The following is a 13,945-nucleotide window of genomic DNA, read 5'->3' on the forward strand; positions in this document are numbered from 1 at the left end:
AGGGCTTCATACTGGGAAGATCACCCCGATACTTCCAAGGCACCATAAGCGATTGAGAATATTTAAAACCCCCTCAACTATTCAACTATAGCAGCGATTCTCAACCTGGAGTCCGCGGACCCACTTGGATGGGGGCAAAGATAAGCCATGTAACATCATCGACATATGCGAGATTTACCACTTGGCCGTATACGAAGAAGTATCTTGTCTATGTACCCGCCTGGGAAGTAGAGATTGATGGTGTAGTCTCCAACAGGGACCATAATTGCGAAGTATGAGGTTCGCTCCTTCAAGAACCCTTTGCTTCGGCCAATGAAAATTCTGGTTAGCAAGCAAATGCGTTCAGGAAAAATCAAGGAGTATATCATTTTTAGTAGCAATGGATTTTTTGGACTTAGTTTACTTTAGAATAATTTGAATTTAAATTTGGCCGCAATTGACCTTTCCACGACAAAAAAGTCGGAGCAAGTACAACGAAAAATTGGAAATTTCCAATATTTGTGAAGAATTTAAAATCTAGCGCGATAACCTACGCATATTATTATGTTAAATTCTTTGGATTGATGTAGGCCACCAATTTCTTGTAGATTGTTCATAATTTCTTATGGAAGGAACTACAATATCTTCACAAAATTGCATACAATACAGAAAATGACAATTTTCGGAAATATTTCGAATTTCATAGCGATGACCCGCATAAATTATACTCTCAAAAGATTCAGGTCACAATTTCCAGTGACAATTGTGAATGATAATTTGCAAGAACATTGCTTATAGTTTTTAATTCAATGAACTACAAAATCTTCGCAAAATCACGTATTTTACCGAACATTGCTTGATGGCGCTTACCGAGACCCTACGTTGTGTCTTTTTTGTTCCTCGACCGAATCTGTCCGGCGTCGTGATGGCGGTAACTGGGCTAATCACCCTAACTGCAGTGCAATGCAACTCACCGGCGAGAAGATGCAACAGCGACGGTAGGAAGCAACAGCAAACAGCAGCAACAGAGCAGAAGCGGATAACAGCGGGCAACACAAAACGTTAAATCACACACGTTCTAACGAAAGAAAACTTTATTCCGTTCTGAACTTTCACTTTACTTGATAATTGTACAACTAGTAATAAACTCAGAAATTTTGCTGATCTTGTTCGCATGCAGGTTTAATTTAGACTGTCTGATGATCCCGACCGATCGATGCACGAAGGCGATGATCGCAAACCGGGTTGCCAGAAGGGCTATAGAAACTGGCATAACTCTACGGCCGTTAGCACCATTAGCATGTGAAACGCAATGCTGCGTATTACGGTTGCCAACATTTCAGTACGGTACAACATACTCGCCGCCTTGAACGATTGTGTTCAACATAGTAAACGTAAACAATAAACATTATAACTTATAGCTAGGCAAAATAAATTTTCACTTCTTATAAACTAACACTTTTTTCTAATTTTCAGTTTATTCTAGTGGTGTATCCGGACTCCGTTGGGCCGGTTGTGGGTTGTTGACCATCGTTAAACATCCTTCTGCTTCTGGGGCTGTCGTTGTGCACGGTAACAGACAGATTTTTGTAATCGGTCGAGTGATGATACCGCGGTCAGTACGAAGTGATACAACTCGCGTAAGTTGATCCTTTCCTGGCAGGACTGATTCGATGCGAGCGAGTGGCCAACGAATTGGTGGTTGCAGATCGTCAACGATGATGACTAGTTTGTCAGGGATAATTTCGTCGTTCCGTATCCATCGTCTCGTGTCTTTTTGTAGCTCCTGCAGGTACTCTTTTCGCCAATGGATCCAAAATTGCTGCAAATGCATCTGCAGCTTTTGGTAGTGGTCGAGTCGGTTCGCAGGTATGTTCCGTAGGTCTGGGTCGGGCAGGGCATGCATCGATGATCCGATGAGGAAGTGGGCAGGTGTCAAAGCGGCTAAATCATTAGGGTCTTCTGTCATTGGAAGCAACGGTCGCGAGTTCATAATTGCTTCGATTTGGGTAAGAATCGTGCACATTTCCTCGAACGAAAGTCGACTTGAACCCAGCTGTCGGAACAAGTGTTTTTTCGCTACCTTTACGGCCGCCTCCCACAAACCGCCAAAGTGGGGGGCTTTAGGGGGTATCAAGTGCCAGGTAATTCCTTCTGCGGTATAGGCAGAAGATATTTCTTCCTGCTGGGAACGATTTTGAAGCATGGTAAACAGTGCAGATAGTTCATTCTTGGCCCCTTCAAAATTCTTCCCGTTATCTGAATGAATGTGCGCGGGCCGGCCACGCCGGGCAATAAATCTTCGCAACGAACATAAGAAGCCTTGGGTGGACAAATCGCTAACCAATTCTAGGTGGACTGCTTTGGTCGCGAAGCACACGAAGAGGCACAGGTAGGCTTTAGCAGGTGCGGCACGTTTGTGAATTGGTCGAAGGTACAATGGACCCGCATAATCCACACCTGTGACACTGAATGGACGACTGGGTATTACTCTTGGGGCTGGCAATTGACCAATTTGCTGCTGGGCAGGTACCGGGTTGAGGCGTGTGCAACGAAAACAATTTCTGACGACGCTGCGTATTAGCTTGCGGCCTCTCGGGGGCCAGAATTCCTCTCGAATCGCTGTCAGCAGTAGACGCCCGCCGCCGTGGAATAGTTTCCGGTGAAAATGTTCGACGATGAGGCGAGTTAGCGGATGATTGGTAGGAATTAAAGCGGGGTGCTTTTCTTGGTAGGGTAATTGCGACAGATTCAAACGACCTCCCACTCTCAACACTCTCTCTGGGTCTATAAATGGGCTCATCAAGTGAAGGGGGGAACGCTTCGAAACTGAATTGCCTTCCTCCAATTGTTTTATTTCTGCAGCAAAATCGTCGTGTTGAGCCAAACGAATAAGAAGCGTTTTTGAATTTGATAGTTCTTCGACGGTAAGTGATCGGTCGATGGGAGTCGGTGGGGGCTGCGTGCGCACTTTTGCTCGGGTATTGGTGACGAATTTCATACAGTATGCAATGATACGAAGAAGGCGATTGTATGATGACCATCGTAGAAACCAGGGGTGCACTGTAGGTGTTACTTGAGCGACAACGACAGTTGTTTTTATTTCCAGTTCTTCTTTTGGGACACCTGGGGGTATCGAATTGGGCCAATTTTGCAGTGAACGTGTTAACCAACTAGGACCGTTAATCCACAAATAGCTTTTGAGGAAATCTTCGACAGACATACCGCGCGAAACCAGGTCAGCTGGATTTTCTCCTCCAGGAACGTGTTTCCATTGGCATCCGTGTGTATACTGCTGGATTTCTGACACTCTGTTGGCAACGAACGTGGGCCATACGTTTGGTGGAGATCGTAGCCACTGTAGAGTGACAGCTGAGTCGGACCAGAAATAGGATGCTATTATGTTGACGTCGATGGCCTTTTTGATGTGGGTGTGCAGATGAGCAGCTAGCACGGCAGCACACAGTTCCAATCGAGCGATGCTGATTCGCTTCAGTGGGGCGACGCGTGACTTTGAAGCCAAAAGCTGGATCCTCACTCTTCCTCGTCCATCTTCACAGCGAGCGTACGTGCATGCACCGTATGCGGATTGGGAAGCATCTGCAAAGGTGTGCAGTTGAATAGATGAGCCGGGTAATAAGGCATACCTGTCTACACGGTGCTCCGAAATCTTTGCCAGTTCTCGATGGTAGCTTTCCCATTTAGACTTGATGGGTTCTGGTACAGGATCATCCCAGCCGCAGGATAGAAGCCACAGTTCCTGCATCAAAATTTTCGCTCGGACGACGACAGGGGCGATTAATCCAAGAGGGTCGAATAGTCGTGCTATGTCGGAGAGAATCGTTCGCTTTGTCGGGTGTTCATCGCTGTGTCGAATCTGTGAGTCGAAACGAAGGAAATCAGCTTCGGGCTCCCAACTAATTCCCAATGCCTTAATGGTTTCATTTGGACAAAAGTGCAAAGCGGATTGCATGCCAATCTGATCATCGGTGAGACCTTGCAGAACTTCGAGCCGGTTAGAGGTCCATTTACGTAGTGCGAATCCTCCTTTTTCCAATAGTTCAGCGAGCTCTATGCGAAGACGGATTGCTTCTTCCACGGTTTGAGCTCCACCAATAAAATCGTCCACGTAGAAACCCTTTCTAAGTGCTGGGCCAGCTGCAGTGAATGTTCGACCTTCATCTTCTGCCAGTTGCTGGAGAGTTCGTGTTGCCAGGTAAGAAGATGGACCGAGACCATACGTAACAGTGAGCAGTTCGTATGTCTGGACTGGAGATTGGTCTGAAAATCGCCAAAGGATGCGCTGCAAAGGAGAATCGTTGGGGTGAACAAGTACCTGTCGGTACATTTTGGCTATGTCACCGACCAGGGCGATCGGAAAGGTACGAAACCGCAAGATGATGGTCAAAAGATCGTCTTGTACCACAGGACCCACGCAAAGAGCTTCATTTAGAGAGAAGCCGGCAGAAGTTTTGGCCGAGCCGTCAAATACGACCCGAACCTTGGTCGTCGTACTTGCTTCCTTAATTACGGGGTGGTGGGGCAGATAGTAGGCTTGAGAGTGGTGTTCGTCGTCCGCTTCGACCAGCCGCATATGGCCGAGGGAGAGGTACTCTCGCATAAACAAATGGTATTCATCTTTTAGGTTTGGGTCTCGTTCCAAACGCCTTTCAAGTAGTCCGAAACGGCGTTGTGCAGTGCTCTTCGACTCTCCTAGCATAACGTTAAAGTCTGGTTTACGGGGATACCGAACGATGTATCGTCCTGTAGGATCACGGGATACGGTTGATTGATACAACGATTCACAGTGCCTTTCTTCAACAGAGTAGTTGTCCTTGGTAGTCAGCTCTTCAGTTTTCCAGAAACGCACTAGACTGTCCTCCAAAGAAATCATCGAAACAACCATAGAGGTGGGTGACGTCACTTGTATAGGGGAATTTTGGTTTGTCGACCCAGCAACAATCCAGCCGAAGACACTGTCCACCAGTAGAGGAAGGTTTCGGCCCAGCTGCAGGCGTGCAGCACTCGGGAAGAACGAGTAGAAATGTTTGGCACCTAGCACCATGTCGATTGGCTGACTCTCGTTGAAAGACGGATCTGCAAGAAATAAGTCCTTCGGAATGTGCCATTCTTTTGTTGATATGGTTTGCGATGGAAGGTTCGCCGTTACTTTGTCCATCACAAGAAAGTCGACGCTGCACGAAAAATCACCCTTTCTAGAAAAAACATGAGCGAAAACGGATTCACGTACTGGCTTTGAAAGTTTGCCGGCCCCTTGTACTGTGACGTTCACATTCTGCCTTCGAAGGCGTAGAATATGAGCCATACGATCTGTGATGAGGTTCGGTTGCGATGCGCTGTCGAGAAGCGCGTGCGCTAGATGCTCTTCACCGTACGCATCGATCACCTTAACGATCACGGTGAGAAGGAACACGTTCTCACGGTACTGCTGGACAGTGGCACTGACTTCAGTTTGCGGGATGCTCTCAGTAGCAGCAACTGTTGATTGCGTAGACGGTTGTGCTGCAGAAGACCCACTGGGCTGCGAAGAAGTCGAAGCGGTTGTAGCTGGAGCGGTATATGTACCCTCATTGTTGAATCGACTGGAACCGTCGGGCTGTTCAGAGTGGAGAAGAGTGTGATGACGACGGCTGCACTTACGGCAGTTGAAATTGGATGGACAATTGCGGGCAATGTGATCACCTTTCATACAGTTGTCACACAGACGTTTTGATTTCACAAACTGCTGACGTTCACTTGGCGAAAGTCGGTTAAAACGCTGACATCTCATCAGTAAATGGGACTGGTTACAGAGGACACATTTCTCACCAACATGTGTTACTGGTGAACTCGCTGTGGAGGCACAAGAAGAGAGACGAAGCTGTGAATGGAATGTTCTCTTCGACGAATGAGCTGGTGGACCAGAAGCGGAATGCGAATCAGCAGTTTGATGGTTGACTGAGATCGATTCCAGTACTCGAGTTCTTCGTTGCAAAAAATCTATGAGACAAGTGTAATCCGGATTGTCGACGGTAGATGCATGGTCTTCCCATGCCTTCAAAGAGTCATCGTGTAGACGCGTGCATAGCAGATGCTCCAAAATGGTACTCCAGGCGTCGGTTGGTTCTCCCAGTTGTCGAAGAATCTTGGTGTGACGTTCAAATTCGTCCACCAACCCGTGAAGCGCAGCAGCAGACTCCTTCTTCATCCTCGGAATGTCCAACAGTGCCTGCAAGTGACGCTTCTTCAGCAAATAATCGTTGGAATACCTGCTTTCTAAAGTTTGCCATGCTAAAGAATAGTTCGCAGAGCTGATACCGATCGATTCAATCAACTGAGCAGCTTCCCCCTTGACAGCTGCCCTCAAATAGTGGAATTTCTGAATATCCGGGACCTCAGAGTTTGAATGAATCAATGCCAAGAAAGTATCGTGGAATGCAAGCCATTGCATGTAATCACCATCGAACTCAGGCAACGAAATTGTTGGCAGCTTGATGCCAGAGAGAGTGGAGGATACACGAGAGGGTTGAGGGCTCCGATCGTTAGGAAGAGGAGACAATTTTGAAATAAGACATGCTTTTATTTTAAAGAGCCGGGGCTCGAAATCAGCACGCACAGCAGCATGCTCGACCTTACCATCTTCGTTGGTTTCGTTGTCCTCCAGTTCCGCTTGAACGGTCTCCAAATTATTCCAAATTCCGTTCAAGTACTCCAACCTCAAAGGTACCTGCGATTCGTCACGAAGAGCGTCGTACTCCACAGCAAAAACCTCTGCCCGACCCAGAGCAGCAAGCAGTGTAGCTCTCCGTGACAGCAGCTGGCTTCTATTGTCGACCTCCGCCAGCTCGAATAGCGGGAATCAGAAACGTGGCCAATCAGGAACAGTAGATCGACCTGCACAATAAAAGACCACAGTAGACCCACAGGAGGGGTGGTAAATACTTGGAAAGAGGCTCACCTTTTCCAAGGCAAGTATGTGCCTTGTATATTTATCCAGCCAACAGGAACAGTACAGTACCGTCCGCACTGGTAGGTGAGTTGATGATCCGAAGCAGCGCTCAAAAACCGGCGAAAACTCACAGGAATATCCAGTTAGTAGCAACAGCAAACAATTCGGTTCCATAAAAATGAAATCACGTTGAAAACCACGGCTAGGAACGCCACGGAAGTGTCGGAAGATGCCACTGCAGCAACACTACAGCTCAGCAGGCGGATTCACCACGGCTAGGGACGCCACAGTGAACAATGGTCCTATTCTAATCCAGATCGTTGAACAATGGCGCTTTGTGGCCAACACTATGGCGCTTTGTGGCCAGCACAATGCCAATTCCGCGATCAATTGAAGCGATTGTTGATCCGGAACAATACGAATCGGGCATGCAATAAAGAAAAAGAAATCTAAAGGGTACCTGCGATACCCGCAAAACAGATTGGACAGGTAATTACCTTGTATCCAATTAAATCGAGCCTTGGATTTAATTTTGGTAGCAGCATGCGATGATCCAAAACATTCCTTCCCTTGGTCAAGGGAATCAAAACGGCGACGTCCAGTGAAAGGCTCCGCACGTGGTCCGAAACAGATCCTGGTCACGGCACCAAAATTATGATGGCGCTTACCGAGACCCTACGTTGTGTCTTTTTTGTTCCTCGACCGAATCTGTCCGGCGTCGTGATGGCGGTAACTGGGCTAATCACCCTAACTGCAGTGCAATGCAACTCACCGGCGAGAAGATGCAACAGCGACGGTAGGAAGCAACAGCAAACAGCAGCAACAGAGCAGAAGCGGATAACAGCGGGCAACACAAAACGTTAAATCACACACGTTCTAACGAAAGAAAACTTTATTCCGTTCTGAACTTTCACTTTACTTGATAATTGTACAACTAGTAATAAACTCAGAAATTTTGCTGATCTTGTTCGCATGCAGGTTTAATTTAGACTGTCTGATGATCCCGACCGATCGATGCACGAAGGCGATGATCGCAAACCGGGTTGCCAGAAGGGCTATAGAAACTGGCATAACTCTACGGCCGTTAGCACCATTAGCATGTGAAACGCAATGCTGCGTATTACGGTTGCCAACATTTCAGTACGGTACAACATTGCTTTATTTTCCATTGCAACTTTAAATTTTTTACAATGAATATCGCATTTCATTATATCAAAATGTTCGCATTTATGTGTTAGACTGAAAACATAATTCATAGTTTTAAAATCACTGAACTACAATATCTCCACAAAATCACGTATTTTACATTTATTTATTTTTCTCTAACAAACCTTTTAGTAATCCTATACTATGTTGCGTTTCGGCTTCGCCTCATCAGAAACCGACACTAACGTATTGTCGGAATAGATTAGCGCCGGCTTGACGCAAATCCCTTAAAACTAAAACACACTATGTATTTCAATCAAACGACTGATCAAACGTGATGTCCCGTTCGAGCAGAAGTTCTGTTTATGCCGATGAGACACAAGTGAAGCCGAAGACTGGTTTTTACCAACAAATTTTCACCCTAGTGAGAAATTTTGGTTTTTACCAAATTTTCCTCCTTAGGGTGAAATATAGCATAGTGCTTTTAGTAATAGTATGTATTGATCACTGCGTAAATTGCGTGTTCGAATTAAAAATATGCGAATGCTCTGTATTACATGCAATTTTATGAAAATGTTGCAATTAGTTGATTTAGAAACTATCAACACTGTTCTAAAAATGTATTTCTCTCATAACTACAAACATAATATGCATTAGCCATTGCGTAAATTCAAAGTTCGAAATAAAAAATGGCTATATTCTGAATGATACGCAAATTTCTGTAGATATTATAGTTAACTGAATTAAAAACTATGAACAATTTTTCAGAAACTCATCTCTCATATAAATATCAGCATTTTGATATTTCAACATACAATATTCATTGACTAAATTTCAACTTACAATGAAAAATAAAGGAATGTTCTGTATAATACGCAATTTTGTGAAGACATTGTAGTTCAAATTAAATTAAATTCAATCAACAATGTTCTACAAACTTGGCTACCATACATATACAAACATTTTGGTGTCGTAGCAGGCGATATTCGTTGTAAAAAATTCAAGTCGCAATGGAAAATAAAGAAATGTTCTAAAAAACATGACTTTGTGAAGATATTGCATTTCATTGAATTTAAAACTATAAACAATATTCTTGAAACTTGTCTGTTTCGTAAATGCGAATATTTTAGCATTATAAAATGTGATATTCATTGTAAAAATTTCAAGTTACAATGGAAAATAAAGAAATGTTCTGTAAAATGCGTGATTTTATGAAGATATTGTAGTTCATTGAATTTAAAACTATAAACAATGTTTTAGAAACTTGTTTATTTCGTAAATGCGAATATTTTAAAATCATAAAATGCTATAATTACATTAAAATTTCAAGTTACATTGGAAAATATAGAAATGTTCCGTAAAATACGTGATTTTGTGTAGATATTGTAGTTCATTGAGTTCAAAACAATAAACAATGTTCTAGAAACTTGTCCATTTCGTAAATGCGAATATTTCAGCATTATAAAATGCGATATTCATTGTAAAAATTTCAAGCTACAATGGAAAATGAAGAAATGTTCTGTGAAATACGTGATTTTGTGAAGATATTGTAGTTCAGTGATTTTTAAACTTAGAATTATGCTCTGAAAATACTTCTAACACATAAATGCGAACATTTTGATATAATGAAGGGCGATATTCATTGTGAAAATTTCAAGTTACAATGGAAAATAAAGAAATGTTCGGTAAAATACGTGATTTTGCGAAGATATTGTAGTTCCTTTCATAAGAAATTATGAACAATCTAATAGAAATTAGTTGCCTACATCAATCCAAAGAATTAACCATAATAATATGCGTAGGTCATCGTGCTAGATTTTAAATTTTTCACAAATATTGGAAATTTCCAATTTTTCGTAGTACTTGCTGGGCCTTTTTTGTCGTAGAAAGATCAATTGTGGCCAAATTTAAGTATACCGTGCCGAATTTTTTTGAGGCATGGTTGTTCGTGTGAGTAAAACTGGCATGGTTGGAGGAGTCTTAATGAACGGCCATTCAGATTTTTTTATGGATTTTTTTTTCAATATTGACTAGTTGACAAGAAAAATGATATTGCGTGAAAGAGTGTTTTCTAGACAAATTTTTGTAACTGAATACGAAAATCGTACTATTTTCTCTTTCAAAAAAGCGTTCCGAGATTTAAAAAAAAATTCGGGCATTTTTTACTTTTTGCTATATTGTTTATGGAAAAATTATCCAATTGTAAAATCTACACACAGTTCAAAAGGTGCTGATTTACCCTTTCCAGAAATGTACACTATGTGTAGATCGAATGAAAATTCATTAGGGTTACATGCAGGGCCGGCGGAAAGCGTGGGTAGTATGGGTAGTACTACCCACTCGAAAATAACCGAGTGGGTAATTACCCACTCGAAATTTTGAACCATTTCAAAAAATTTAGATGTGCAACGCATGTATATCGCACTACACACCTTTGAAAACATCGTTGTACCACAATTCCATTTCATAAACGAACGTGACTTAATGTTAATGTAGCCTCACCCTACGCTTTCTACCCAATCGGGCGTAAATTGTTTCGCCGCCCCTGGTTACATGCGACCATAGTCGAAAAAATGGGAATTTTGGACGATTTTTGAAAATTACACACTAAGTCATGGCACAGAAAAAATCGTTTGGCTATGCTATGCCTTAGTATGTACCTACTAAGGACCATAAAAGAAATTAGAAAAGCCTGGGAAAGTATATAATCAAACATCGAGTCAGTCTATTGTGTAGCTTTCTTTGACAATGGCAAAAAAAATTAGAAAATTGCGTTTTACTTCCTTTTCCCCTGCAAATAATTACATATATTAAAATATTTATTCTTATTCTTTACATTCAATACAAGTAAAAGTCAATGTGTAATTTGTTTTTAATTAGTTGTCCATTCCTGTAAATTTTATTTCAGTTTTCGACTACCGGAACACCTAATGAAATGAAATCTGCATCCGAATAGTCTGATCGCTAGAGTCAAAGGCGGTACTGTAAATATGGTTTTAGAGACAAGTGTAAACTAGAAGTAAAACATCCGTAACCGAAGTTAAATGGTAACGACAAAAAGCAAGACATTTTACAGATAAACACACGTAACTCACAAATCATTTCTCCAAAACAGTCGCATCGCAGGGTTGTCCATAGATGACGCAGTAACGAGAGTCACATCCTGAAAACCTGATTTTCCAACTGAACTAATCCAACTGTACTTGTAGTGCTCAAAAATCTCTGAACAAAACCCATTATCGTCACATCCCACCAATCGTATACCAAGGATGACCCCTCGCCTCGTGTGTCCCCATTTGGTCCGGGGGCCACAGCACGGGACACATTGCAGCCCATTGTAAACAATTATCGTCTAATTTTATCACAAACATAGTCATTACGCCGCGCTGCGGTAAACAATATCAACGTAGATGACGCCGACCGAAGACGACGCCGTTGCCGCCGTCGCCGCCACCAGCGTCGTCGTCGTCGTCGTCGTCGACGTTGTCGGTTCGCAGCACAGGTCTGGATGGAATCTTGGAATGCTTCACTATAGGTACAGTGACGACGACCAGAACGTCCCAGGCTGGGTCGATTGGTCTGTTTACATTCCGGCCTGGCCTGCTAAGATCTAATTCTTTTGTGACACCCCATATGCTTGCAGGAGATTTTTGTACGCTTACCCGTGCACTAGAGGGTGGGTGGCGAACGTCGATCCAACAGCCAAACGGTGGAGTCGGGGTACGGGAAAAGGAGTCACGCTCGCGAAGCGAGGAAGGAAATTTTATTTTAAATTATGACACTTTTAGTTTTTTGGAGCATTTTTCAGATTCGACAGTGGACCCCGAAGCCAGCGGCGACACGCTGATGGCGGGTCGGACAGCTACGAGCAAGCGTGCGAAGATGTAAACAAAAGGTTTGTTATTCTTCGCGTCAAACGGTCCACCGTGGACCTGGCCGCGGGCAGGGCCTGGCTGGAAGTGATGATGATGGTCTACAGAGCTGCCGGGATTTCGGGCGGACCGTGCGACTTGGGACTGTGTCGGTTTCCCTGTGGCAAACCGAACAGAGCGGAACCCGTCCGTGTGAAGGGGACAATGTGAGCACGTGCGCCGTGCATGGGGTGCAGAAGGCAGTCGTAAGCACGGCTCGCGGGAGCGATGAGATTTGTATATTTTTCTTGTCACGATTTGATATAAAATATAGATTTGAAGATATTGCTTTATGGCGTCTTTTTCTGGCCCTGGGAGAGGGTCGGGTGGTTTTTTATATTCCAGGAAAATTTAGAGATTAGCCGGAAAATTCTTCGAACCGATATATGGCTAGCAAACTTGTCCTTGGGAGCTCTAGTACAAAATTCCATTCATTTCATCGAGATAAGAACTATTACGGGGTTACGCCACTGTAGGACACTTATCCTGACTTATTTCATTACTTATCTTCAGTTAGTTTCTGTCGTGACGGTCGAAAAGTTCACATATACAAAAAAATAAAGCCTGTATTATCATTCAGGTGTTTCACGGCGACGGACTGCGCATTTTCCGGGGGACTGTTCGTGTAAATTGGTTTATTGAGCAGAATATTTATAGGAGAATTGAATATTCGTTTCTTAACTAAGCGTTATATTTATTTCTGATGGTTGGAACCTCATAAAAACACCGAAAACCCGATCAAAATTATAAATAAATGAAATTATTGTGATAAACTTGGTCTTGTTAGTAGTTAAAATAATTGAAAATTATAACAGGTATCAACAATTTTGATAGATTTTTGTTATGAGCTTCTGATCCGGAAACGCGATTCCCAAAAGATTCGACACATTTCATTCGTTCGTGCTTGATTGTCGCTCAGTTCATGTGCATTCAAGCTGAAAATCTTGGGCTCTGCATTCGCAAAATCTGTGGAAGCAAGGTGAAGGCGACGGATGAAGCATCCACTCAGGAGACTACATTTCAAGAACAGTACACTGAGGAGAATTTTTAGGAGTTTTTATCTAGTCGGTGGATTGTTTATCGCGGTCCATATTATTGATTTGAATTACCAGCCCAAATGCGGCCACAGCATTCTGGTTATGTCCCAAGCATCACCTACCCATCTTTTTGCATATGCAGGTGAAACAAAGATGTTGATAATAATAATAGTTTTCCCACCTTCTTTGAGCCAGTTAGGCAACCATATTTTTCTATCCCCAGACTTGTCTTTCAATTGTTTTATCTCCTGAAATGTATGTATCTTTCTTTGTATTCTTTAAATTTTCTCTTTACACTGGACTGAATTCTTCGGAAAAAGACCCAACTTATGGTGCAATGAATGATGAAAAACCTCATTATTGAAGACTTAAACTTTCCTTTCAAAATCATACACATTGAACTCATTTGGGAGTGGGCGTAGCGTATTGGTAAATCGATTGCCTTGTACGCAGCGCACCTGGGTTCGAGTCCCGACCCCGCACATAGGGTTAGAAATTTTTCCTAAGAGATTTTTCTAACCCGAAGAGGCGAATGACCTTAAGGTTAAAACCTCTATAAAAAAAAAAAAAAAAAAAAAAAAAAAAATTGAACTCATTCGCGCCATATCTGAGTATTCTAAAGATTTTTAAACATCTTATGCAGAAATATTCGGCCGTGACAGATATCTCGAAAATCAATTCTATTATGAAGGATTTCTGCGTCTACATGTCCGTTCATATAGTTGAGATTGACGGTACAGTCACCGATTTCGAGTTTATCATGCGAGCTGTGAAGAGTTAATTGTTTCAATAACCCTTTTTCTCCAGGTAGATGTGAATGGCAATCGCACAGGACGCAACAAAATTGTATGTGACTTCAAACTCATATCGAGTAACGTTTAACGGGTCAACCGGGAAGTCGGCATCTTCTTCGGGTATTTGTG

The 13,945-nt window shown here is 42.9% G+C and overlaps 1 protein-coding gene across 1 annotated transcript; it reads right to left on the reverse strand.

The window, feature by feature from the left end:
* Positions 1-1,456: 1,456 nt before the first annotated feature.
* LOC131680939 (uncharacterized) lies at positions 1,457-11,410 on the reverse strand. The gene is made up of 2 exons (XM_058961656.1): positions 11,339-11,410; positions 1,457-6,823 (listed from the first exon to the last, which is right to left on the reverse strand). Exons 1-2 carry the CDS (start codon positions 11,408-11,410, stop codon positions 1,457-1,459), a joined length of 5,439 nt encoding a protein of 1,812 aa, XP_058817639.1.
* Positions 11,411-13,945: the final 2,535 nt, after the last annotated feature.

This window comes from Topomyia yanbarensis, chromosome 2 (genome assembly GCF_030247195.1).
Source record: "Topomyia yanbarensis strain Yona2022 chromosome 2, ASM3024719v1, whole genome shotgun sequence".
Taxonomy (NCBI): Eukaryota; Metazoa; Arthropoda; class Insecta; order Diptera; family Culicidae; genus Topomyia; species Topomyia yanbarensis.

Excerpts from the sequence above, each read along its gene's own strand:
- LOC131680939 (XM_058961656.1), bottom strand. The coding sequence starts at position 11,410 with ATGGGCTGCAATGTGTCCCGTGCTGTGGCCCCCGGACCAAATGGGGAC. Across the intron at positions 6,824-11,338 it reads GAGGCGAGGGGTCATCCTTG|CTGGCGGAGGTCGACAATAG; the intron begins GTATACGATTGG and ends CCGCTATTCGAG.